Here is a 26,502-nt window from a genome sequence, read left to right on the forward strand (position 1 = left end):
TTTTCCTCATAGAAGCACATTGACTACTGAAAGAAAATTATTATTTTGAAGAAGGGTACAACGATTGTCATTTCAAAAACAGGAAATACACAACCTCATATAGCTAAAATTATATTTGCATAAGTGAAATCCATTATTATTTCCATTAAAGCTCATGTGGAACATAACTACACTAACTGTTCCACTGGACATGGACATAATTGCATGACTATAATTCAAAAGCACACATCTAAATACACACAGCACCCTCAAAATTATTGGAAACAATCAATCTTGCGCTCAGATGAGTAATTTTTATTACATCATACCTCTCTTCTGGCTGCTTGTGAGGACATTCTATCAATGCTTTTTGTGAGCTGCACTGGCTAAAAACCAGCAACCTTTGAATTTGGTGCTAATGATGAAGTAGGTCGCATGGACTGGGCCAAAAGTACTCTAAAATTCTACTCAGCTCCAACTCAACTCCTCCTTCCAACAGTCTTTTCATTCCCTGGTACACTGCAATCTGTGACCAGAAAATGATGTGCCAGGTTGTTGGTGTTGGTTTTGTCTAATTATTTTCTGAAGTACGTATGAAGTCAAGGTCAGATAGATTTCAGAAAGCTCGTGGGACTGAATGAGGAGAAACAAATGGCAATAGCAAAAAAAAAAAAGTCAGATCAATAGTTTCAAGATTTTAATTTCATTGTTCAACAAACCCAAATAGAAGGATTCTCCAACACTTTAAAAATTTAATTCCTTCCCCAAATAAACTATTTTTTGACTACTCCAAAAATGTGAGCCTTCTGAATGATCTTCCTTTACCCTCCTTCATATCTTTCATCTTGCAGCAAAATCAGTTCTTCCTAAAGAGGAAAATGAGGATTATAGACACTGATCTAAGCATTCATTTATGTGTCATAGCACTTAGAGAATAATAAGAGCATCATGCTTAGGCTACACTGCTCACAGTCAGTAATAAGAGCTCTCCCTCCCCCATTTCAGTGATGTCAGCATGGTGGGTTCTGTCCTTTCCCTTCCCAGACTCCAATATGCAATGGATTCTATACTGGCCCATTTTAGCTTCTTAAATTAGCAGACAAATACCACTTCGTCCTTTTTTTTCCCCTCTACAGGAAATTCTCCAACAGGTTGGTGCACCAAAAGGGCTTACTGAAATGTCTAACAAGCATGGAAGGAAGATAGGAAGTAAGAGCACAGGAACTGAGCAATAAAGGATGTGCAACAGGGCTGCAAAAGCTGCAGCTGGCTTGCCATCACAGAGCTGCCACATAACACATTTTTCTGATGCTCCTCCGACACCTTGGTAATTCCCAACCTTCTTGAAACAGAGAATGCAGGGATTTCCATCGCCAACATAGCAGAAGAAGGTAGACTCTATGATGTTCTCTATGTTCTTACAGTTGAAGATCTAGAATAATCTGGGCACCGTTTCTAAAAGCTTGAAATCTGAACTCCTTTTAACTCATTATTTAAGGTGCACATTAAATCAAATCTTCCAAACTCAAACGTGGAGAATGAGTGCATTTTGTCTTCTTTGATATCACTTCTGCCATCTATTTTGTTTGATTATTCTGTTATGAATTTCAGCTGCAAAACCAGATGCATCCAAGTTGCCAAAGAAAAGCACCAAAACCACTACGGATTGCCAGACAGAGCCTAAAAAATCTGCAAATCATCTCAGAATTGTATGAAACCAGAAATATTGCATCTTGCTCTATTTCAGGAATACAAGATGAACACTCATTTCATCAAAGGTTCACACAGCCACAGTGTAAATGTGCCTGAAATAAGCCAGCTGATGGCCTATGACAACAAACCACCGCTATCAAACAGGAAACAAAGCAGAGGGACCTCTGGCCAAAGAGCTTTCCTTCTGATAATCTGCAGCGCCAATGGTTCGTGCTTATCTCATTGGTGAGAAGAGTCTGGTCGTATTTCTGTGTACCGTGATGGTTATGTAAAGAGGAAAGATTAAGACAGGAATGTGACAGCGCTGGTTTTTGCGGTCTGGTAATTACATTAAGTCTGTCACAAATAAAATTCTTGCAAATTACTCCCACAGATTATGAACAAATTTTTGCTGTGTATCCTGTTTGTTAAATAGCTGCTTAAGGAAAAGATAACACAACTGCTTTAAAGATAACGGGCAAAAAAATTAACAACTTCAAAACATTGGCATTAATAAATACACAATAATGCACAGCTCTTATATCTTGTATTAGATTGTTGCAGTGCAAGGACAGAAGAAAAATAACAGATGCTTTGTACAGCTGGCACTTGACTACATCTGTGCTTATGCATCACAACATAAGTATCACCTCTTCACAGATTTGTTAGCAATGACTCACAATTTATAAAAGCTATGTAAAGTGTTTGCATACGGAGACAATGTACAAAACACACAATTTTTCCATGAAGAATGGACAAGATTGGTGGAACCAAAGTGAGGCTGTCATTTTCTGCTCCTAAAAAGCCTTTGCAGTACTTTCCTACAAATGGCAAATTCCTATGTAAATCTCACTGTAGAATTTTAAAAAACACCTCAGGACAAACAGCATCTGACTGGCATAGGTATCATCCCTACAGCTTTTATTCTCTCTTCACAGACAATGAGGCCAGAATTTCTAGAAAATGAGATCAAGGAAAGCATCTCCCTCCACCTCCTTTTGCTCTACTTATATACAATATAAGCACCGTGAGATGTGCAGGGAGGCCCCTTTGGAACAATGACAAGTTAGGAGATCTCAACAAATTTTATATAGCAACAAAATCAGTAAAATAATAGAAACAGCCTTCATTAGGAGAAGTATACAGTTGTACAGCACATTGTAGCCATTTCCTATCACCTGTAGTCCTTTATAGAGACTGCAAATTTCTTCAGAAGAACAGTTCAGTTATTATTGATAGCAAATGTGGCAACAAAACGAACTCAAGTGAATTTAAAATGTAGGATGGAACAAGGGGAAAGAGCTTCTTTCCAGATGCAGTGCACGAACTGATCTTTGCCTAAGGTACCATTCTGCAGAGTGCTGTGTGTTCTTTCTGCCTGCTGGAATTGCACCACGTTCAGCCCATCTTCTAAATTACACAAAGAATTACATTATGTCTGCCTTGTTCTGCACTCTCACAAGGCAGTTCCTTACCTTGTTTACACAGGACAAATATTACACGTACTAGGTTTCCTAGAGTAACGATCATCATTTCTCTTTTATAGTTTCCATAATAAAATGAAAATTCCTTCTTGCTCTGTCATGTATTGATGTTCCTAATGCACAGGACAATATTTAAGGTTTTCAGAGGGGGTGGAGATGTAAAAAAACACATCAGCATAATTATAATCTAACATATAGCCATAAAAAAAATAGTCTTTGATTTAATCACTATTCCAGTTTTGATACTTTCAGGTATTATCTGGCAAGTTATATAACAACATTCAACAAATTCCTACTTGAATTTGATGGGGTTGAGCCACGCAACCGTACCAGTTACAAGTTATATTATATAGTTAGCACAAATTATTTATTGTTCTAAGTACAGTATATTTAGCAAGCTATTCAGATCAGTAAATTTAACAGCACTTGCTAAGCCACCCTCAGACAGCAGGTCACAGGCTTCCAGTCAAAAGCAATTTGACTTTTGCCACGCAGTCATTCCACGGTTACCGCTGGTTTACATAAAATTATTAATTCAAACACATGGCAATTATTCTGTCGAGATCTGTCATCTTTGAAGTTTTGTTTCACAGTAGAAAAGCTCCTTTTTCATCACAGTGTTTCAAAATGAGGTCAGGTGAACGGTGTTATTATTCTATTCTGAAGTGCCATTTAATTTCCAACAACATGACTTTTCACTGCTTCTAAAAATATAACCTCAGGTGTACATCAGCTGCCACACTGTGTTCCCAGACACACTTTCCACACTAATGTGGATGCCCAATTAGTCAGACTGTCTTCCTTATTCTGGCACATTCTTCTTGTGATGGTTTATTTGCTTCCATTTCCTCAAAGCAGTGGAAGAGCCCACCAGTGAGACAGCTCCACGCTCTGACACAGCAGTGGCTGAGATCTCCCATAACCTCTGCAAGCTGTGGTCAGGCACTGGCACCTCAGAGAGGGGGAAGGAAAGCAGAACAGAAACGGAGCGTGCAGTATTGTTACTTAACTGGATACTGGAAGAAGTCGTTCCTGAATCTTTACACTGGGAAGTTAAAGCACAAGATCAGGTTATGATCTTTTAGTAAAATTCTTAGCACATTGGCACCACAAAGGCAACTCTGTTCTCCTGAACACCCCGATGAAGGTTTGCTCAGATTAACAGATTTCCAAACCTAGAAGGACCATCTTTTCTTTCTAGGCCAAGTACACAATGTCTCAGAAGCTCAAAGTATTTTTTATTTTTTACCAAGTAATCTAACCTTGTCTTAAAAGACTTCGAGCAACAATCGGTGCTCTATCACTAAATAAGTTGTTCCAACATTTAGAAAAAAATATTTTTTTATGAAAATACTCCTTCAAGACAGAATTTGTACACATTCTGCTTTTAAAAAACAGCCTTTATGTCTCTGTCAACAACATAAATAAAGCTACTTGCACCCATATATCTTTTCCATAAATCAGTAAGTATTCAAGGCAGTCCAGTCACTGGCTAATCTGCAATAAAATGGAAAAGATTTTAAGCCTTATGTTGCAAGTTTGTTTACCAGCCCTGGCACATATTTGCAATGCTTCTCTGAGCTCTCTGGTACTGCAGCATTGTCATCTTCTTTCTCAAGGATGTACAACAGGATGGAACTCTACTTGCAAGTTTATTGACTCCCCCTGGAGAGTAAATTCATTTTTCTGTTCCTTGTTAATGCTTTTTTTCTCTTTGTTTGCTTTGTTTTTAATAAATCCAAGGAGGCATCATTTATTCCTCACAACTTCACTGCAGAAGAAAAGGTCTTGCTGAGACTTTCGCTATGTAGACCTCTAAAATTCCCTGGCTTTCTGCATCACAACTTTCTACAATGAAAACTTGAGAACTCAACTCTGTAAGTAATTTTCTTACTTGCATTCACAGCACTTGAAATTCATTCAGAATCAGGAAAAGCAGAGTAGAATTTCTGAGAAAGTGACACTTCCCAAAAATGAGTGTGCAGCAGTGAAACACAAAGCAGCACAGACATTTTAAGTGTACCACAAATTGCAAAAAGCATGGAAGCACTTATTTTTAAATAAGAAAAACCTGTACCAGTCCTAGACACATGTTACTAAATCCAATCCTTTAAATACAAATGAGGAAATTATTTGATATGGCACTAAAATATTTGTGTTAAATACCCAAAGATACAAACTTCTCTCTTACATTTTCCTCAAGTATTTTGACCAAATCCATCAGTCTACAATAAAATTTCCATCCTCCTCTCACCTCACCATCATTGTGGTCTCACCAGAATACAAGAAAAATATTTTCAGAAAGTCATCAATTGCGAAGAAAATGTTTTGTTTGAGGTACATTACAAGTCCCACCTCAAGGAGCGAGAAAATAAGACACCAAAAGAAAACCTTATTGGTTACCTGTGTGTGAAAATAAAGAAAATGTGGCTTATGTGGCTGGGCCAAAATGACCACTAGGCAAGATTTAGTAGAGCCATCTGCCCATACAACATACGAGTAAACTACTCCTTTTTTGGGCAAAGGAAATAGCTAAAAGGGAAACCAGTGTGCTTCAGATCACATGCAGCGCTGCATTAGGACAAAGCTAGGTCCACTCTTTCACCAATACAATTCTTAACGAAGTTGAACTGCATTAAAAGACAGAACTTTTAGTCAAAAGTCTCTGACGTAATCAACATCGTTCAAAGATTTAATGGCAATGGTGCATCAAAACAAGCTTATTGTAAAGCAATTAAATTCTTTGCCTTATTTTTCATGTCCACCCTCATGAATACATTCCCACTGGCAACTGATGCTAAGATGTTCTACACTGGACTATACATATCATTCTTTTCAAGGGCACTCACACAATCTGTTAAGTTTTTATCAATTTAATTAAGAAGCTATGGCAAAAGATACCCTGCCTTAGCAAAAGTATGCACTTTTGGAAGAGATTTAAGGAGTATTAAAAAAAAAAAAAAAGCCATGCCAGAGAATTGCGACATTGATTCTATCTATGTTCTTTATATGGTTAATCAAAGTAATGAACCAGCTTAATATTTGAAATTCATTATTTTGAAGGGGTTGGGGGGGAAAGTTTTTTTTATCTACACATATTTCAGTCTGTTCTTTTCCAGAAGGTTAAAAGCATCAGTTTCTTCCATCAAATCCCTTTCTTTAAAAATAATAATAATAATCCTATTTTCTGTTAGGTTCTGAGCTGGCTTCTTTCCCACTGTTTTATCAGCATCCATCAGTTCTCTAGAAGCTGCTGTTTGCTGTGGACACCCAGCCCCTGTGAAGCTGCTCTAATTACCACCCCAGAATCAGCTGTCAAGTGCCGCTCCTAAGTGGCCAGGCCAGTGCTCCCCTCCAGGAGATCAAGTGCATCCACTTACCACAGCAACAGAGCACAGTGCACATACTGCACACGTGTGCCACAGACAGCATTCATCACAGTGGCATGAACATACAAAACACTTCATACAAACATGCAGCACCCAGCTCTTCCTATCCAGACCAAAGCTTCTATGTGTCCACATGGAAGCTACTTAAGTTTTTGTTTTGTTTTTGTTTTTTTTTTCAAAGAAATGAAGAAAATTAAGCTAAAAGCAGACTGATGGCTGTAGGCAGATCTGCCACTCTATAAATAGGCTTCGTACAGACATTTACAAAAAATAAACCAATACAAAGATTAATTAACACTTTACGTAATGTTGAAAGATCAAAACAAGTATAATTATGTCCAGGATTTGTTTCCGGGGACAAAGAGCAATATTTACCTCCACAGAAAATGTAAAAGTCAAGCATTTATACATCATACAATACAGTAATGTTAACTGAAGAGCTCTCACTCTGAACTTCATGTGCAGGCATTTAAGAGACATCCATTCATGATGTTTGCTTATACAACAGTTGAAAACGGAGATACCAGGACACAACTACCACCCTTGTCCTACAAGGACTCATTCTGAGGTGTGGGTGAAGGAAGCTATCTCAACACATGGTTTGAGCAGCAGGGAGTTCTAAACTGGTCCGGAGCAGGATACTAACAGGAGTCAGCCTCTGCAGCAACATTCTCCTGGTTCCTAACACTTAACACAGCTCTGTCAGAAGAAAAGATGATCTAAATGCTTGCCATGCAGGACAGCAAAACAGATTCAATTCCTGAGAGAACTGACAACTCTGCATTAAATAAGAAAGATCAAAATGTTCATTTCAACACATTAAAAAGCAAACCTACCAAAGGGCAGTGCAGGCAGGCACTTCCCAACTAGCTGTGCACACTGCTGACACAAGGAGGTTACTGACACCATATAACCATGTACCCTGGTTCATAAGACAGGCAAAACCCATGACCAAATACAGAATGACAACTTGTTTCCACTTGCGGGGTGGTGCGGGGGAAGAACCTGCAAAGACAGATTTCCTTGACAGTCACAGAACAGATTGAACTATTCAGGTCATGGATCGTTTCAGTTCTGTTCAATAACTGTGATGCTCATTTTTGTTCAACCAAACCAATAGCTCAGCCTTTGCTTCTATTTGTAGCCTAGGCGTCAGTCTAAATGTACAGTGACGAAATGAGGAAAATCTAATGCCTGGTTTTATCAGTACGTTGGTATTATCACAACAGATATTATGAGAACAGCACCCTTTGTTCAGGGAGAAAAGCAAAACGGAAGTGAACCTTGCAAAATACCAACAAGCCTTGCAACCTCCACCTCCTCACCCTTCAGTTTCAGCAGCAGATGCTCTTTCCACATTCTGCTTTACCAACAGCACACAGCATGCTCCTCCTCCCTCACACTGCCTGCCCATAACATTACTCATTCTCACCACTGGAAGAGACTTTCTAGATGTATGTTTTTTTCAATTTCAAAATGCATGAAGCTGCACAAAGCCAAACAACAGCCTACAACCTACCTTCATGTAGTGCAGCATGTTGTGTTACATTGCTCCATTCCATGGCATGTGGCATGCCTGTCACTGAAGTGTAAAATACAGCACAAGCTGGCTTCTCAGCTGCGGCACGCTTTAACAGAGAGACTGGAGTGTGACACACTTTCCACTTCACTGAGACATACCACATGTTACAAAATATAGCTGTCCCATCGCATTTTGAGTTAGTTAATGCAGGGAGATAAGCAGCATCTCAAGAGATTTGTTTATCAAAAGGCTTATTTGACCATAGCTATCACTGAGGAAACGTGCATCTGGAGCTCTGCTTTTCAGAGCAGGATCAGTTTTTCTGGTATATTCTGAACCAGATTTTGTTCTGCTGCGCAACCAGACAGTCCTTTTACACCAAAGTGATGAACTTGCCCTGGCTATCTTTGGTCATTCTGTGAGCATATGCTTAACTCAAAAAATGTCTGTGAATCTTGGAGAGCATGAGCAAAGATTAACTTCTGTGTAGAATACAACTGCATTTCTGTCATACCTCTATCAAAGATTAACATCTCTACGAACAGCTGATCAAGCTCAAATTCCAGATGTGTTTCCTCCAAAAATACAGAACAAAATACATGTAAGAGTTGTCTTGCCCTCCCTTTCCTCACTGTCAAATGAAGCAAAACTCATCACTGACACAAAGGTATGCAATCTGTGTTGCAATAAATGCCACACTGATTTTCAAGTTTGGACAAGATGGACTAAAACCAAAAACATACAAACATCTTGTGTATCAAGAGACAGCCACATGCCACAGCTTAATAGAAAAATATCAGATTTCTGAGCTGATGCTGAAATATCTCAGCTACAGCCAGCTTTCACCAAGCAAGTGCAGATGCCGAACAGAGCACTTTGTAAGTGGAGCCACTCACAGCCCCAGCCAGCTCTAGATTTTATAGATTGAGAAAGTGTGTAAAATTCCAAATCTGCACCCAAGGTTTTTCTATTCCTTGGTCTGATTGTTTACTGCATTATTTTATTGGCAGCACCTTCTGATCAATGACCATGGGAAAGCTGTGGAAGAACTCTTTATGGGGGAACGTAGGGATAGAACAAGGGATAATGGCTTTAAATTAAAAGAGAGGAGATTTAGATCAGATACTGTGAAAAAATTCCTCATTTTGAGGGCAGTGAGGCCTTGGCACTGCCCAGAGCAGCTGTGGGTGTCCCATAACTGGAGGTGGCCAAGGCCAGACTGGGCTCTGGGCAACCTGATGTCTGGGAGATAAAGCCCTTCAAATTGCATTGACGACACTGATTACAACTTCTAGTGTTACTTTCTTAAGGCTTGAAACATAACGTAGGATTAGTTATACTGTATAAGTATTTTATTAATCTAAATTACAAATAATTTTTAAGCTTGTGAGCAACCATCCAAAAAGTGCCTTACAGCCCCTCCTGTGAGTGATACTGTGAATATACTACCTAGTCAGAACCGAAAGAAAGAGAGGATTAAGCAGGACCTTGCTCTGAGAACAAGCCCTATTGCTTCTTCACAAGGAAGAAATCTTTTAAATACGCATTCTGAATTATTTAAGGAAGAAAAACGCTGTCTTTTGCTTTATAAATTGTTTCTAAGGGTAACATTTTAAAGCTACCATGCTCTGCTGAATAAATGCCTGTTGTTGCATTTCATCGACCAGATCAAAACTAATAAAAAAGCATAATTAGATCAGCTTTTCTTTAACTACTATCAACCACTGTGTCTTAATGGTCTTTTTTCTCACTTCAGAGATGTAAAAGAATCTAACCTGCACATGAATGTTAGAGCTCAAACTCATTTGACTTTTCCTCTGTATATTAAGTATTACTGAAGAAAAAAAGATAAAAGAAAGAAATCAAGAAGGACTGCAGAGAGCAGCCGCTGGAAGAGAGTGAATGGCATTTATTAGGGGATACAAAGTTCAACTACTGTCAAGTTGTAGCGAATTAGTCAGGAGGCAGCAGTTGTGTATCAGTGCAAATACCGGGCTGCAACACAGTTTGTAATTAGCTGCTCACACTATGAGTGTGAAGTGAGCAATTATATAGGAAAAAACATATTAAGCAGCATCTCTGAATTGACTTCAGATCTCCACTGTCGTGTTGGTATGCCCAGAAAAACAAAAGCAAATCATCCCGAAATTTCTAACACCTTTGCAATGCACTTTAAATCCTTCTTACAGTATATAACAGAAATAACTGTAAAACATATAAGAAAAGAAAATACAATCCTGAACTGTTCTCTGGGCCTGCGTCACTTTGATTTACAACAGTTATTTCTAAGACAGACAAAAACACACAGATGCAAACAATTACTCTATTTTTGTAGGCAACAAGTGAGGTGGGTGGTAACTGAGAAATTTTGAAAAATCCTGTCACAATATTCCATTTTTTCTTAAGTAACCCTCATCACACAACAAACGCTCGCCACATCAGAGACTTTCCAGGGCCTGAAGGGCCGCTTTGATTCCAGACCGCTGCAGGCATTAGCGGGGACGTAATTAGGGTAAAAAGTTCAACCACAGTTCCATGTCTAGAGTGCTGCCAGAAATAAATTTCCTCTCATTCACTGGTTTCTACTGTACCCTCCCTGAGAAACATATTGAAAACACATTTATCTTTGTAGAGTTTGTTCCTCTTCTAATTAACTTTATAGCGTTTACAGTATTTAATAATTTAAAGTGGAATTTAAAGTGGCCCTGGAAGCAGCAGCTCTCCTGTAATGGTGCTGTGCATTATCTTCTCCCCGTAGTGCTTCTTTTGACGAGTTACTCGAGGAAGGTATGTGCTCCAGCTGGTTTTATCTGGCCGTGCATTTAGCAGAAGGCTACTTCCTTCCCTCCATCTCCTCCCCGTATCATTACACGCACGGGGGGTTGGAGCAGCCGTAAAATGAAACTGTGCCTCAGCTCGGAAATCTGCTCTCCCGAACCTCCGCACAATCCCAGAGATCACTTAGGAAAGGTTTATCTTTTTACAGCTTAATAAATCAAGGCTTTAAAAGGTCACCGCTACCCCCAGTTCTCACCAACTGGTCAAAGCTTGACCCCAAATACTCATTTTCTTCCTTCCAGTTTTGATCCAAGATTAGCAGTTTATTGTAGTTCAAAGGTTATTTCTTTCTACAGTTCAGACAAACTCTCAGTATATCAGAAGAATACCAGATCTTGCTGGCCCTAGCGCTTACAGACAGAAGCATTACCTCGTACCATTAAAGCATTTCAGTTGGTGAGAAAATCTGCAGAAATCCCAGTAACCGCTAGTTAAACATTACAGAAATACTTGAAGCACTTTGATATAATTATAGAAACAAGCTACAAGAAAAATCTCTGGGACACGAAGAGCTCTTTCTAAAGTAAAGAACACTGCTATCTTTACCACATAACATAACGATCAAATCCAGCATCAGCAGAAGGAATTTAAACTGCTTTACGCAGAGCTTGCGTCTCTCAGGATACTGAAAGCTACCACACCAACTGTTAAAACTAAACTGATTTGTCCCACTAACCTACTCTCCTAACCAGAGATAATGGCCTTCCTCCCCAGAACGGAAGGAAATTTTTGCAAGGCAGTGTTAGGATAGCACACTTTGCATTTAATGATGCCTTACAGCTTTCCATGAGTGCAGGAGCCTCTGGGACTCACTCCCTCAAAGTAACAGAAACCGGGGGGCTTGAGCCAGCCCAAAAGGTTCTGCTGTGCTCTTTAGAACCTGATCCCAACCTCCAGAAAAAACAATCCCTGCAATCAAGGGGATGAAGGAGGAACTGTTGTTGTTGTTGTTGCCAGAAAACAAATTTGAAAAACTAGGAAGTTATCACAAAACAAAATATTCTATGTTGTTTGGACTGTTCTAGCCAAGCTGAGATGCTACAAAGGAACACAAACCTACATTTTCCATTAAGTTTCCTTTATTTTGAAGGGAGGTACATTACAAGACACTAAAAGAAGCAAACATCCTTCAAAAGCCTGAAAAAAAAAAGTAAATAAAGGTTGCTCTCTAGAAATGTAAGCCCATACATCCTTGACGGCGCTCAAACAAAACATTTTGCAAAGTCCTCAACAGAAGACCAAAAATATTTCACAAACTTCATGATTCTTTGTCATGGGGTCCAATCCAACCGTAAACCACAACCAGCTGCCCATCCAATTGCGATGCCTTATTATGAGGAAGGCACCCTTCACACATTCAGTGGCATGATTCAGTCATGGCAAAACCTGGCAAGCTCTCAGCACAGCCACTGCATTTGCAATGGTATTCTGGTAAAAATAATCCAGGGAGAGCTACTCTGAGGAATGTGAGAACTGGGAACAAGAACTTCATTCATCATAGCCCATTTCCTTCTCTTGGGTGATCCTTCCAGAAAGCTTCACTCTTTGTCTCTGACAAATCATTTTGCAGCTAGCTAATTTTAAACACTGAAAGCCACAGACACTTCAAACTGCATGCTGGATTTCAGCATTAACAGTTAGTGCTCCAGAAAAGGAACAGGGCCCTGATTTTAAAACATGAACTTGAGAAAACATTAATGCTTTAATTGCATTGCTTTTAGTTCTTACTTATGTAAAGTTGCCTTCTCCCTAAACTTTAACACCCCCATAAAAAGGTTCCTGAGGTAAATGTGTGTTAAGGTTAGGAGGTTTTAATCTACAGTAGCCACATTAATAAAGTATGCTTCCTGAAAACCTGCTGCCAATTGATTTGCCTTGTAAACTGGTCAGCAGGGCAAAAAAATGCTGGCTACCCAAAGTTATACCCTTTGTTTGCTCAGACCTACTCCTCCTTCTGTAACTTAGCCTTATTTCCTTTTCCCTCCCACGATTAAAAAAGATTATCTCTTGCTTCTCATGCCCTCAAATGACCTCCATCCAATTCTTCATGTCATTCAAAATTTTCTCTCACTTGAAGCCATTAAATTAATACACCTTTCTAAAAATATATACTAAAAACCTAGCACATGTTTTAGGGGCTGGCTGATTTCAGTCAGGTGAATGAAGTCTTCCGCTCTCCATAAGCACAAGGTTAGGAAGCCTACTGACCTACTGGTTAGGCCTCAACTGGCCTTGATCCTATCAGCAAGAACAAAATAAGCATGGCTGGACAAAATTCCACAAAGACAAAATCTATGCAGATGTTCTTTCCTTTTTGGTTTTCCTTTAATTTGCAAATCTTGTAATCTAAGACCGAAGTTGACTGAACCAACATCTAAACCAGCATGTAGCACTGGCCAAGAAACACAATCTGTTTCCCATTTATGTGTCAAGGCTGCATCCTTCTGGGGGGCTGAGAAAATTTATTTCAAAAAGATTATATAGTGAAATCATGCTAGACATTTCAGTCATTTTACTCGATGGAAAATCTGACTTCTAAAATACAAAAATGTATGCACTGAAAGCTAGTCAGAAATTTAGATATAAGGCAAAAAGTATAGAAAACACAAAATTTTACTTCGCTGGTAAAATACTTGTCACCAGGAATACAAAGATTGAGATTAGTGGCACTACTACAGCACTTCTACAAAAAGCAGGTGCCAGAAATTAATTTCAGTGTAACAGTTCTTCTTCAGTTTAGCACAAAAACAGCTTTACCACTTCAGTCCAAAGAAATTTATTACAAAAAAGATCCCTTTCACCAAAAGGGTGTAAGTGTTTTCACTCTCTTTTTTTTCCTCCTTTATTCCCAAATAAAGTCCTTCCCCACATGACACCAGGCTCTGCAGGGGACGTTAACAAATCACCACTTCACTTTAAAAGCAGAGAGGTCTGCTAAGCTCTGTTAGATCCTGAAATGTAGCAGGCCAGAAATAAGTTACCAAAGGGATCTTCCACTGTGCGACAGTAAAAAAAAGTCAAGATTGAAAAATAAGTTTGCTGATTTTAGGCAAAGATTGTTTTGCATAAAACTTGTGTACCCACCTGTATTTCATAACAAAGGAAAGAAGACCTAGCGCTGCATCTCAAACATCATTCATTACATCTCTTTCCAATAAGGTACATAGTACATAAGAGAAAGTAGTGAAGTTATTTAATACTGGTGGTGTTTTTGAAGCTACTAATTAATTACAACTTGAAAATTCTTTGTATTTCAGACTGATTAACGTTCGGCATTAAAAAAATACCTTTTTAACCTATTTTCCTCATTATAGTTAAGCTACTTTACAGCTAAAGGAAAAGAGAAGAATTTCCTGACGGTAACCACTAATGCAGACTAGTGGTCAGAACCAGGAAGTCCCAGCTCCTAACTCACACGTGTCAGTATCTCATTGATATAGCCCTAAAGATAAAGTACTATTAAATGCCATTAAGAAAAGATGGTTTATACCGAGATCCACTGCACTATGTCCTATTAAATTCATATTGCTTTAATGGTTTAACATCCTAAACACTTGAAACTTCCTCATGCAATTTCAACAGATGCAGATGTTTAAATTTCTCAAAACATTTAATGCATTTTAATAGATGCACGATTCTCTAAAATCACAAAAGATGTCAATTCATTTAAGTATGATTGCTCATCTGTCACACAGTACTGCATATACACATATATTTAATTGCTCTTCAAAACACAGGTTTTCTTAAGGTGGTAATGTACAGGAATTGCTAAACTGCAATGAAGTTCATGATAAAATCTTATGAAATCATAAGTCAGGTGTTAATACATTTACTCTTCAACATTCGTCCATAAAAACAACAATTTCAAAACACTTCCTAGAAGAGCTACAGAAAACAAATTCCGTATAAATGTCACAGAAAAAACAATTTAGATGGTAATGACAATATAATGACAGTATCCCAGGTGGAATCTGAATGGAAACAGCATCTCTCTAACCCACACAGTTTTTGTTTTAAAGATTTAAGAGGGGTAATATTAATATTCTAGTCCAACAGAGTGAGAAGCGTCCTTAGGAAACGTACAGAGACCCGACTGTCATCCTTCACACCCAGAGTGATTAAATTCTTAAAGAAAAAAAAGCGTGGCACAGAATTAGTCTTACTGTTGTAAGAAGATTTAACTTCAACTCTTTAGCCTTTGCATCGGTGTAGAGGATTACCCTTGAAAAGCAAATATTTTCCACTAGGCATAGGTGTAAATCCTTAGCATTGAACAGTGTAACTAACAGGGACATGAACTGTCTTAAGGCTCTTTTGAGTGATACAACAATACTGTCCGGAGTGCATACAACAAGACTGTTAATTCACTAACTCAAAGTAGATTTAACACAGATTTTGATCACAAGCAGTGAACATCTGTAACACTGAGGTTGGTTGGCGCATGTAATTCATCCAGAACATAATCACTGCTTGAAAGCATCTTCCAATTGCTTTTCAACATACAAAGATTGCTTCAGACACTTCTGAATAATAATTCTTTAGGATTATTATCAGAAAAGGCTGATCGTAAACTTGTGACTACTGGAACAAAATTAAATAGCTTTTCGTCCATTTTATATCAAGATTTTTTTTTTTTTTTTACTCTTTTTATACAGCCAAAGTAATACACAAATGTGTGCTGACACACTGAAAAAACACTTCGAAAGCAATTTGCAGTGTTATTCTGTGAGCAAAAACAGTATAGAACTATAAGATATAATTGTTTACTTCTGTATTTTCAGATGACATTGCAATCTACACACAAATTTATTCACAAAAAAATATTCTTACCCTGAAGATCCAATGCTTTTGCACACACCAAGGAGAGGCCGCTTCTCCGAAAAATTGTCACATTTCTGAGCATCTAGTGAAAGAGAAAGCAAACAAGAAAAAGCAAGTCACCATACATCATTTGTGCCACCTTTCATAGTACCTGTGCACTGGGGCTGGGAGGCAATATACTGCAGAATATTTAATACATAATGGAAAACTTGACAGCCTGTGCAAGATTAGTAATAGAAATACGAACAGGCAGAGCAACAAACAGTGGGAGAGCTGTTTTTGAAGGCAGTAACAAAACGAGCAGCACAACGTGGCCAGGATTTCGGAGTTGTTTTCTGTTTTTTCCAGTTGGGGTAAAGAATTCTGTAACTACGGAATGACAAGTAACATCTGCTAGCTATTCATTGTTTAACAGAAGTTGCCTGAAAGAAGACTGTCACCAGCTCTGTGTGGGTTTCCCTCACTGGTTTCCCGTCTACTCTACTGAGGTGTAAGTGGAATATAGGAGAGTTAACCATAAGTACGCAGTGGAAGAGCAGACACCCTCATGTTTCTCTGTTACAAGGCATGCTGCTGGTGTCTGCCCTAGCAGGGCCATGCTGACACCCCACACCATCCGTCTCAGCAAATACAGGATTGAATTCAAAACAGTCATGGCACCAAGCAACTTCAGCTTCTGGGCAGGCAACCTGGTGACAGCACCCCCAACGTAAGGCACCCAGGAGCAGAGCTTCACAGGTACAGCTGGCACAGCTCTGCCTGCATGTTTGTCACCAGAAGTGGGCAGCTTCTGCCCAGCTGCACTTACACCCTGACTCCAGAGCTGTCACTGTTAAATATGCTGCTATTCTTACAAGGGGACTTTAAAAGTTTTGGAAACTTCATCTTACTGATAAGGAAACACAAATCAAACAGAGTAGAAAACATATCTTTGTAACAAAGTTTCACTAAATTTCAGGGTATGTTTCCAATACGACTTGAAAAACAGAAACAGAGCAACACCATGACCAGCAAATTTCTTCCAGTTTCTTTCAGCCTTTGCCTTTTCAATTATCTGTCTGTATCTCCATCTGTAGGTGTGGACTTTTTTTTTGGTCTTCATTGTACATCAGACCTTTTGATCTACAAAGAATATTAGTGCTCCAAACTAATTCCCAGATACTGGGGTAGCTGCACCAAATCAATTATTCAGAAAGGCACAACAATTAACAATATACATTTTCACATAACAGTCTCTGTTACTTATTAATAACTCAGGTACATGCAATTAATTTGTAACTGTCCAGAACTCTCATCTACACAAGGAGAAGGCGTCCCTCCTACACACTGGGGTATTTACAAAGTTAAATGGGTCACATCAATAATTTCACCACCAACAATAGCTTTACAAGCAACCCAAAACAGCCAAACGTATTTTCCTTTTATTCCTATTATTTCCAGGTCTTTCATGAGTCAGACCTGTACTGCATGTACTGACCTGTGAATTGATAAATGAAACATACAGATTCTTCTGAAGAATCTGGCAACCAATTTGTTTACTGCGATCCATTACCGGCCCAACTCCGTTTGTTTCTGCTCACTTTGCTGCTCTCCAGCCTTCATGGAGAAATGCTGACAAATGCTGGCTACTGGGAGCGCCGACATTGATTTAAGTGGACACAGGAGTTTACCTGAAGCATTTAACTACATTTTCTTTTTTATTTTCTTAACTAGGATATATCAGACAGGCAAATTCCTGTTTATTACTGGTCTGGTTCTAAGTTAAACACCAAGGAAGAGGGATGAAGGGTAAGAAAGGCGGCCGCGAGCACAGAGAAACAGCACAAAAACAGCAGCACCCGTTTTAATACCCACAGAACAGCTTTGCAAGATTTGCACAACAGGTGCTGGAACTCCTGCTTCAGTCTGCAATGGCCAAAGCCCTCATTTTTTAAAAATGCATTTTCTACCTTAACTGCATACTTTGGAAACGTAAACATTAATACTCCAGGAAAGGATCATTATTTTGAGGACTCTGCAGGGCATTAAATCAGGTTAATAGCGGTTCTGGTCATGAGATTGCAAAAAGCACCACGTGCTGCTCTCTGCGGCGCTTAATGGAGTCAGCAAACCCATTCAGTTCAGGGCTGGAATTTAATCTTCCAAGTTGCGGTGGATTAATTTTTATCTGTAAAATTGTGTTTATTTGCATGTGCAATGCACTGAGGCTGTACACACCTGCTGCACGCAGTGTTTAACCCAATGCAGCAGGATGATTGAAATGAAAAGCAGCTAGCTAAATCCCTCAAATACAAAAAGTATTGAAATCCTGTTGCAAAGTCTTTTTCTTAAACTCCTTTTATTCTAAATCCTTTTAATTCTGTCATATAACACTACAGCATTTATAAAAAAGCTGGAAATCCTGACAAATCACACAATTAAAGTAATGAAAACTGTTTTTTTTCCTGCTAAACAGGCACCACCGTATCTACAGCTCCATTTAGATAAATTATCTCTTTGTGCTTTATTTAAAAAAAAAAAAAATCAGTTCAGTTGGTGTACTTTAAGCTGAAAACAAACAATATCTGCAGCTAGATGTCATTTCATCCAGATCAACATTTAGAACTTAACAAAGTCAAAAGTTTATCCACACGTAAGCTCCAAGCAGCTCATGCTCGGTGCTTGTGATGGGAGTGTGAGCAGCCATCCCATCCCCTGGGCCTGCAGTAATGCCAATAACAACAATACCTGTGAGGAAAAGAAAAAGAAACCCCCTTGATTTTCACAGGAGCTCAAAAGCCAATTAAAAACCATGAAAAACACCCTCGTTCCCTTGAGCAAGAAATTCCCCACTTAGAAGTCAAATTCTGACCTATTTAGCAATAGCATGCATGTATGATGGAGTGTATTTTTCTGGTATGAGATTCCAGTGATTGAGACAATTCAGCAACACAGAGCATCTCCTATTCAATCAGACCATTTTTAGTTCTGTCAGTTGAGAATTGGGTTGCATTTCCAGTCCTGCCCCACATCAGCAGTACCCGGGAACACAGGAAGCCACACGTTTGGCACTCACTACCTATGGCTTTCACTCCCTATTTTGCTCCTTCCATTCAGCAGAAAGAAAAAAGGGGCTGTGACTCCAGTCCTCGTTCTTCAGGTGCTCCTTTAGGACCTCTGTGCCAGACTACATCACTGTATCTCCCTCCACTTCCAGCATCACCCAGATACTTCAAGTATCAGCACGCCTCCCCAGTACCTGCAGCAGCAGATCTGCTTCCCACATCCCTCGGACATTACACCCTACAGCCCCCTGCCTCTCCAGCTGAATGTCAGTATCCATCACTAATAAGCTACAGTGGTTCAAAATTCAGCATCAACATCAAAGATTTTGGTCAAAGAGGCAGAGCTGCACACACTGATAAAAATTTGTTTTTGTCTTCTTCTGCAAACAGCTTTATTGTTGGACAACTAAGTCCATTCTGCATGAAAAAATGAAAGACGGCTGTGAAACATTTGTGAGAGATCAAAGTTTCGAGAGTCATACATTAATTGAAGACAGATGGGAGTATTTCATTTGATCGAATCCTGTTTGGAAAAATTAAAAGACATAGCAGTGTAACGTGGTGAAGGCTTCAGGTCTGCTGGCCTAAAGGATCAATGCAATGTCACCAGAACAGAAATGGGAGTGTGGGGGTCAGTCCACAGAGCTCCAGAGAAATCAGCATTTCCAAATGCTGTGCAATTCTTCCCAAAGGCATCTATTAAAAGGGTTACTTCCTCTGCTTCAGAACTCTGTTCTGTAATTTCTGTAATCCACCAACATTAACATTCATTACACCATAACAATATATGTAACAGTTAAAAAACAGCCAAACTTGAACGCACACCTGCATGACCCAATTACACCAACATAAACCCAGCTACAAATTGCTACTGCCTGTTCAGCTCGTAGGAGCAGTTCCTCCACCACACGTCCTGTGCAATTATTTTGGCCTTCTAGGACTTAAAACCACCAAGCCACCCAAGTGGCTGAACATCTCTAAGACTCACATCTGCATTCCCTTAGAAAGCAACCTTACTATTACCATTCTTTTAAGTCTACCTGCACATAAAGCTGAGTCAGCTTTTGAGGTTCAAATTTTATTTTAACAAAATCAAATACGTAAGCAGTACACAGCAGAGATCAATCTGCTGAATTGGAACTTCTACTGCTTTAGATTTTGAACTGCAAAGCCAGTCTGTGTCCTAACTGTGTCCCAATTGTAGTTTTTCATGCTAATTCTAGTCTTCAGCTCTTTGTCCATGAGGTTCCCTTTGGTCACAGCTGTTGCAGACAAAACCTCTGGTTTATTTTTCCTTTCCTTTCTTAGCTCTATTTTTCTGTCTTATCAGCCAACTTGACCAAACCATCAACTCATTGCAAAATGTAGGACTATGCTATCACCTTTTCTAGAAGTGGCATAATCTAGATTAGGGCAGTAAATTAATTCAGTTCACTGAAGGGATTTATTCTCATAATGCTGAGACACAGCAATAGGCTTTTACAGATAATGACTGACCTGAACTTCAATACACAAACCAGTCATCACGTACACCTGAACCATGAATTATCACACATGCTGCCATTCCAGTACTCGGCTTTGGACTTCCCTTACTAAGCAGCACTATTTTCTTGGTTGACTTTTAAGCTAAACAAGTCCATCCGAATAAGCAGAACAGCACAAGGCACAAAGCCGGTAGTTGGCCAAGATGTTTTAAAGCGACCTCAGTTAAATAAAGAAAAATGGCAGACCATAGCACTTCAGACAGCAATACTACTCCAAAAATGTTAAAATATATGCTTTTTTAAATGCTGGAAAAGTTCTGGAACTTTTTTTTTTTAATGACTTCTTTAGCCAAAGAACATACAACAAAAAGCAAATATCATTTCTGAAAGTTATCACAGAAATACTAATAAAAAACAAACCTGCAAACAAAAAAAGAAAAACCAACCAACCACAAGGCAAACCTAGGAATACTCAAGTCAGAAACCTCACCAACACACAAAGTTCGTATCATTTCAACCCAACAATTCCCACTCATGAAATCAGTTACCCCAGGAAGATGAGAACAACAGCATCCAGAGAAAGAGGTGAGAAATTAGAAAAGATGTTGAACAACGGCTATGAATGAGCAGGCTAGCATGGCTAATGGTCAAATTCACACCGTACTGGTTGTCATTTTCATTATTAACGATGTCCACTCTCTGATCCTCACTGTTGACAGCAACAGACATTACCAATTCTGGAAAATGCCATCTCTGATGATCCCTTCTGCCCAGCCTTGCCCTGCAGCCTGCCCCCTAAGGACTGTCTGCACACTGTTCTTTTCCTGTGATAGTGCAAGCATCTCATTCACAATAAAAACAAGGAGTTTACAACAATCAAATACAACATTATAAAATATTTAATAGCTGTTATCTCACTATAAAAAGAAATTTGAAGTCTTCCCAGTGTCAATGGGATTCTTGTACACTTTGAATCATTGATCAAAAATGTTTCTCATTTGCACAAGTGACAAAAGCCTTTTCCTTTCCCCCAGCCATCACATCCTTGCTGCCTCACGATCAGGCAACCTGTGCCCAGTGCAGTGGAAGAAAGAGGTTGGAGACAATCACCTAGAACACAATATTACTGTAGAATCAGGAAAAGGCTACATGGAAAACTGCTACATCCAATTACTTATGCTTTAGGTACCTCAAGGTGAACCTCAGGGGAATCAGAAACAGAAATTCTCTCACTGTTCCTGACCCTAAATTTTGTGGGTGATGTATAGCAGGTCCACAGAGAAGAGTAAGTGCCTACATTTTCCAGTGTTATTTACAGCAACCTCTCAATTCTTTATGGACATCCTCTCCAGGCTGCTGCCCAGCCACACCACAGTTACACCAGTGCTGCAATGCAGGGCAGGGTCAGCCCTCCTGCTTTGTTAACTCAGACAAAGCACTGCAGAGCTGCAGCCAGGCCACAGCACTCCCAGGAGCCACCAAGCTGTCCAGCACGGCACAGAGCCTCACCCAGCACTGTGGACCCGAGCTGGCAGCGTGCAAAGGCTGCCAGGAGTGCCTGTAACCTGTTACATCAGATCGGCAGCCTCCTTTGCAGTAAGCCTCCATGAAATAACTCTTTTCAAACAACGCCTCATTATGCTGTGAAGCACAGGGTGCAGCAGAGAATCTAACATCAAAAGACTACAGTATTTTAACAGAAGAGTTGACAAACTATTAAGTTCTGCTACTGTAAAGCCACCACGTTAAAACCATAAGCTTTCCTTTCACACCTGGGAATGAGTTCCTTATCACAAACTAAGATCTGTTTCTAGGAACGTGCCAAATGCATCCACCCAGAGAGCCCCACTTTCAATAACTCCCTTTTTGCAGCTTTACAGTAAAACAGTGCTTCAGCCTACTGATAATAATCAGCTTCTCCTTTACAAATTCCTTTTATTTTGAATCATTAAAGCTCATGTGTTAGTTATCTAAGGCCTCTTATTACAGCTTCACTTTTATCTGATTCCAAATACTGGTCAATGATACATTCACGTACTTTCAATCAAAGATTTATTTAAACCAAGCTATGTAAAAAGAGACCAAAACATGTTTTTAAAAGGTTTGTTTTAATATGAGCTAATTTGAATAGTTTTCTAATGTAACAAATATCATTGTCAAATGCTATATATGCCATTTAGAGAAAGAAAAAGAGTAACAAAGTGTAACTTACTAGACTGAAAATCAAAAAGCACTATTTTGCCATCAGGAAAAAAAAAGAGCTTGTAGGTACTTTGATTACTTCAATCCCATCAACACCTCTTTTTTCTTCCTTTGAGAAGGAAGAGGCACAACCATCCATCATGTAGTGACAAACATCAGCAAATAATCATAGCTGGACAGAAATTACGCAGTGCTCCTCCAAACATCTCAAAAGGCACAAAAGCTTGTAAATTATTTTACTTCAAACAGCATTAGCCCATAATAAATTTTAACTCTTGCCTAGAGACAACACTGTGCTCTTTATAAAGCACAACCTTGTATAAAAGTGTCCTGTATGTTCTGCTCCAGCAAAAATTAGATAACATAATTAAACATAATGGATTATTTTGAGCCATTTAGAAATATACTTACTGATCTGTGGGGCTGGTAAGATCCGTGCAGCTCGAACTGGACCATGGCGGACAGAAAAGAGTTCCTGAGCTTCACCACTGATCTGCAAGACATACAGATATGAGTGTACAATGTAAAAAAGCCTATATACACATATAAAAGCACACACACATAAAATACATTCCCCACAAAAAACTGTTCTTTTCCACAGTCAGCTCTCTCAAAATCAAACTGCCATACAGACAACTTTCCATCTGAAACATTCAACGCTCAAACCATGAGAACACAAACGATGGTTAGGAAGCCACAATCGTGTGAAAAATAAACTGGATTCCCACTAAGCTACTGAATATTGAAATCTGCATCTTAATTCGGGGGGCTGCTGTTTTATTCAACAGGTAAAACTCTTCAGAGCATAAGCACTGAATGTAACGGACACATACTGAAAACAGGATTCTCGAGGGAAGAAACCACAGAGGCAGAAGGTCAGTTCAGAAATATTCCAAAATTTCTTTTCTTCCTCCAACAAGTGATATCTCATAGGAGCTGGATAATGACACATCCACCCAATAAGCTTTCCAATGTGCAATTTTCCTTGAAAAACTGACAAATCCAGCTTTCTGATTTGTTTCTTCGGTAACACAGTAACATCAGAGTAAACACCTCTAATCTAGCACAACAAAACCCATACTAGCATATTACACTCACTTAACCAACTTTCTTAGTTGACTTTTGATACAAAAATCCTATTTGTTGGACTTGCTTTAGATGAACAGCAACTGTGGTGGTACAGGAAGGCTCAGATCAGAGGAACAAGAAGTGTGCCAGAGATGGTGCAAGCTCGTATTGTCTCTTCCCCCTTACTGAGCAATTTCCATTTGCGATCAACTAGCTGAATCCAAATTTCACAGTGTATGGCAGGCAGGCAGGAAAGACATTGTTCTTCTTACCAACCACCCACAACTTCACTGAACATGAATATATCCTGGAAGCCTCCAATAACACACTCCACAGGAACAAAGCCTGCCCCTAGAAACACGGGTCTTGTGTGTGAATGAGATCCTAGCACCATTGCTAGGAATGTCTCCGTATTTTAGGAGAGACTACACTTGAAGTTGACTGATGGCTCCAACTAACCAAACCTCAGGAGGTACACATGTATGCAACACAGCATTTGTTCTGCACAGTGTGTACTTCTAAAAACAAACAAGCAAACAAAAAAAAACACTACTAAAAGCCAGTGATGAGGAGTGGCAAACACTGGCAATAGAAGTTCAGGGAATTTGATATATACATATACTCCATATTCACCAGGTGTGAAAATTATGTTCCATAATTGCAGAAGAATCAAACTAATTAAGTTTGTCACTAATAGCAATCTTGAAAAGATTAAATCAGAGGTAGTTAAGAAAAATTTCCAGACTTCCTCTAAGTGGTCAGTCAGAATGCATTTTCATAACTGCCTGGTAATGGATGCAAAGCAGAACGTCAAACTTGAGGAAAATGGCAAACATAATGAAACTCATTTCCAAACAACCAACAACTTAAAACAGACAGAAGGAGGCTAAGAACGTAGCAAACATGTTGGATAGAGTTTTGCCAAGCAAGCAGCTTAGAATATCAGAAATGAACACAATTTGAAACAAGGTTCTTAGGAATTACTGAACTACAAATCCAAGTTGCTTTCTGAAATGTCATTTCATTGCTGCTCCCATTTCTTTCTACACTTCAGTTCACACATTCAAAAAGTCAACATTCTGCTACTGTTTGACAACAAACCAAAGCACAGCGCCCCAGAGCTTCAGCTCACCACCAAGCCGAACTCCTTACCAGCACTGCTTTACACAGCAGTGAAGCTCACCCCACTCAAGCACATCTTCCCAAAGAATATTCTGAAAACACCACTGATACAGAGATGGCTGACCATTCTGTAACAGTAAGCCACAGTATAGCCCAATAAGCTTGGGGAAATACCTTTCTTTGCCATTTCAGACTCTGCATGCATCTAGCAGTTTCACACCGGTGTCAATTAGTGTCAATGACGTGATTAGAATTATTCTTGATGGACAAGACAGTTTTAAAACTGTAATCAATATGAGAATTAACCCCTTAGCCTACTATTCTGCTCTTATTTTACCAGGCTGACACTGGTATCATCACACTGCTCTCTCAGTGAGCAGCAGCACCTGAACAACACACAGCCCTGTAGCACCCCAGCTTGTGAAAAAAACAGGTTGAATTCTGCCTCTGGGACAGCCAGGGGCTCTGCCCTGAGAACCTTACTGATCAGATCCTAGATCAGATATAGAAAATAAGATCAGAAATCAACTCCCTAAAGACTCCTTGATTATTTTTAACTGATCACGAGTTTGAAACGCGGGTAAGGGAAGCACCTCTGCATCCTGAGAGCACGACTGAGAAAAGTAGAGCACTGCAAAGCAGAAAGTGAGAGAGATGAAAAGAACAGGCTTTCTGTTCATCGGAACACAGCAGCACAGGGAAAGAAGAAAGGAGGAAATGGAGAAGAAGAAAAACAGAAGGCTTTGGAACTATTATTATTGGCAATTAAAGGTTTTTTCCCCCAAATCATGAAAATGCTGTTTCACATGTGTACGCACATCAATGGCTATGAATGAAAACAAGAGGGAAAAGAACTAGCATAACAAAAGCACGGAATAAGTGATTCATATAAAACAATCCAACCCAATTCAGTCCCCTCCTTTTTAAGTATGCCAGCACACTGGCTCTAACTCCAATCTACTTCAAATACAGTTGTAGTCCCAAAAGTAAGATACACTAAGAAGGCCAAACCTGCTTAACCAACCTGCTGCTCTTAAATATACTGAAGTCCAGAAAGTGTGTTTATTTAACCTGTGGATGCCAAGACCTGGCAGAGCTTAAATATGAGGTTTTCACAGAAAGGCCTGAAAGTGCATAAATACAAATGAAGTTTCTTTGTACCTTAACACACAACACCAAAATTTGAGCCAGCTCTTTTCATGGATATAATTCTTAGTGTTCAGTAATTAATATTCATCACTTGAAATGTAACTACTTCACTATTTTCTGCTGGCAGGAGCAACAGAAAGAAAAAATGAACAGACCAACCAAAGCTATGAGACTCAGCTGGTGACGAAGGTTCTAAGTATTTAGCTCCTAACTCAGCATCACTGCTGCAGTGCAACATGTCCTTTCCTTTCAGTGCACAGGGCCTTTCCTCAGGGAAGAGGACACTGTAGACAGATCCAAGTTCAGGTGGGCTCAGTCCTCAGTATAGCTCACATACTCAGCACGTTATACAGGGTGCCAAAAAAAAAAAAAAGAGGATATTTTAAGATAAGCCCCAACTGGAGACTGAGCAATGAAAATTCAAGATGCCACCCAATCCCTGACATCTCCTTTGTTCAGAAAAAGTCATACTGATGGACAGCAAAAGAGATGAGAAATCTGCACATCACACCACAACATGGATCAGTTTATAACATCACTTCTTAGGAATCTATCATAAAGGAACCATTTTTGCAAGGATTTCATTTTTATTTTTCAATCTTACATCCTTAACTGTTCTACAGGAACAGAAAATTCTGGAAGTCATTGGACTTCAATGTATGCCATGAGCTACGAAGTACTGGTTGCCCCTTTGGTTTGCTGGGCACT

The 26,502-nt window shown here is 39.3% G+C and overlaps 1 protein-coding gene across 11 annotated transcripts in view; it reads right to left on the reverse strand.

Moving 5' to 3' along the window:
• The window catches only part of BCAS3 (BCAS3 microtubule associated cell migration factor), a 301,702-nt gene that overhangs the window by 262,818 nt on the left and 12,382 nt on the right, over positions 1-26,502 (reverse strand). For all 11 annotated transcript variants that reach the window (XM_042879722.1, XM_042879725.1, XM_042879723.1 and 8 more), the window contains exons 6-7: positions 22,867-22,948; positions 15,735-15,807 (exon numbers count right to left, since the gene is read on the reverse strand). In XM_042879722.1, the coding sequence (XP_042735656.1) occupies positions 15,735-15,807; positions 22,867-22,948 (155 nt within the window). The remainder of the gene's footprint in view (positions 1-15,734; positions 15,808-22,866; positions 22,949-26,502) is intronic.

This window comes from Lagopus leucura, unplaced genomic scaffold (assembly GCF_019238085.1).
Source record: "Lagopus leucura isolate 7727_CA_CO unplaced genomic scaffold, USGS_WTPT01 Super-Scaffold_100024, whole genome shotgun sequence".
Taxonomy (NCBI): Eukaryota; Metazoa; Chordata; class Aves; order Galliformes; family Phasianidae; genus Lagopus; species Lagopus leucura.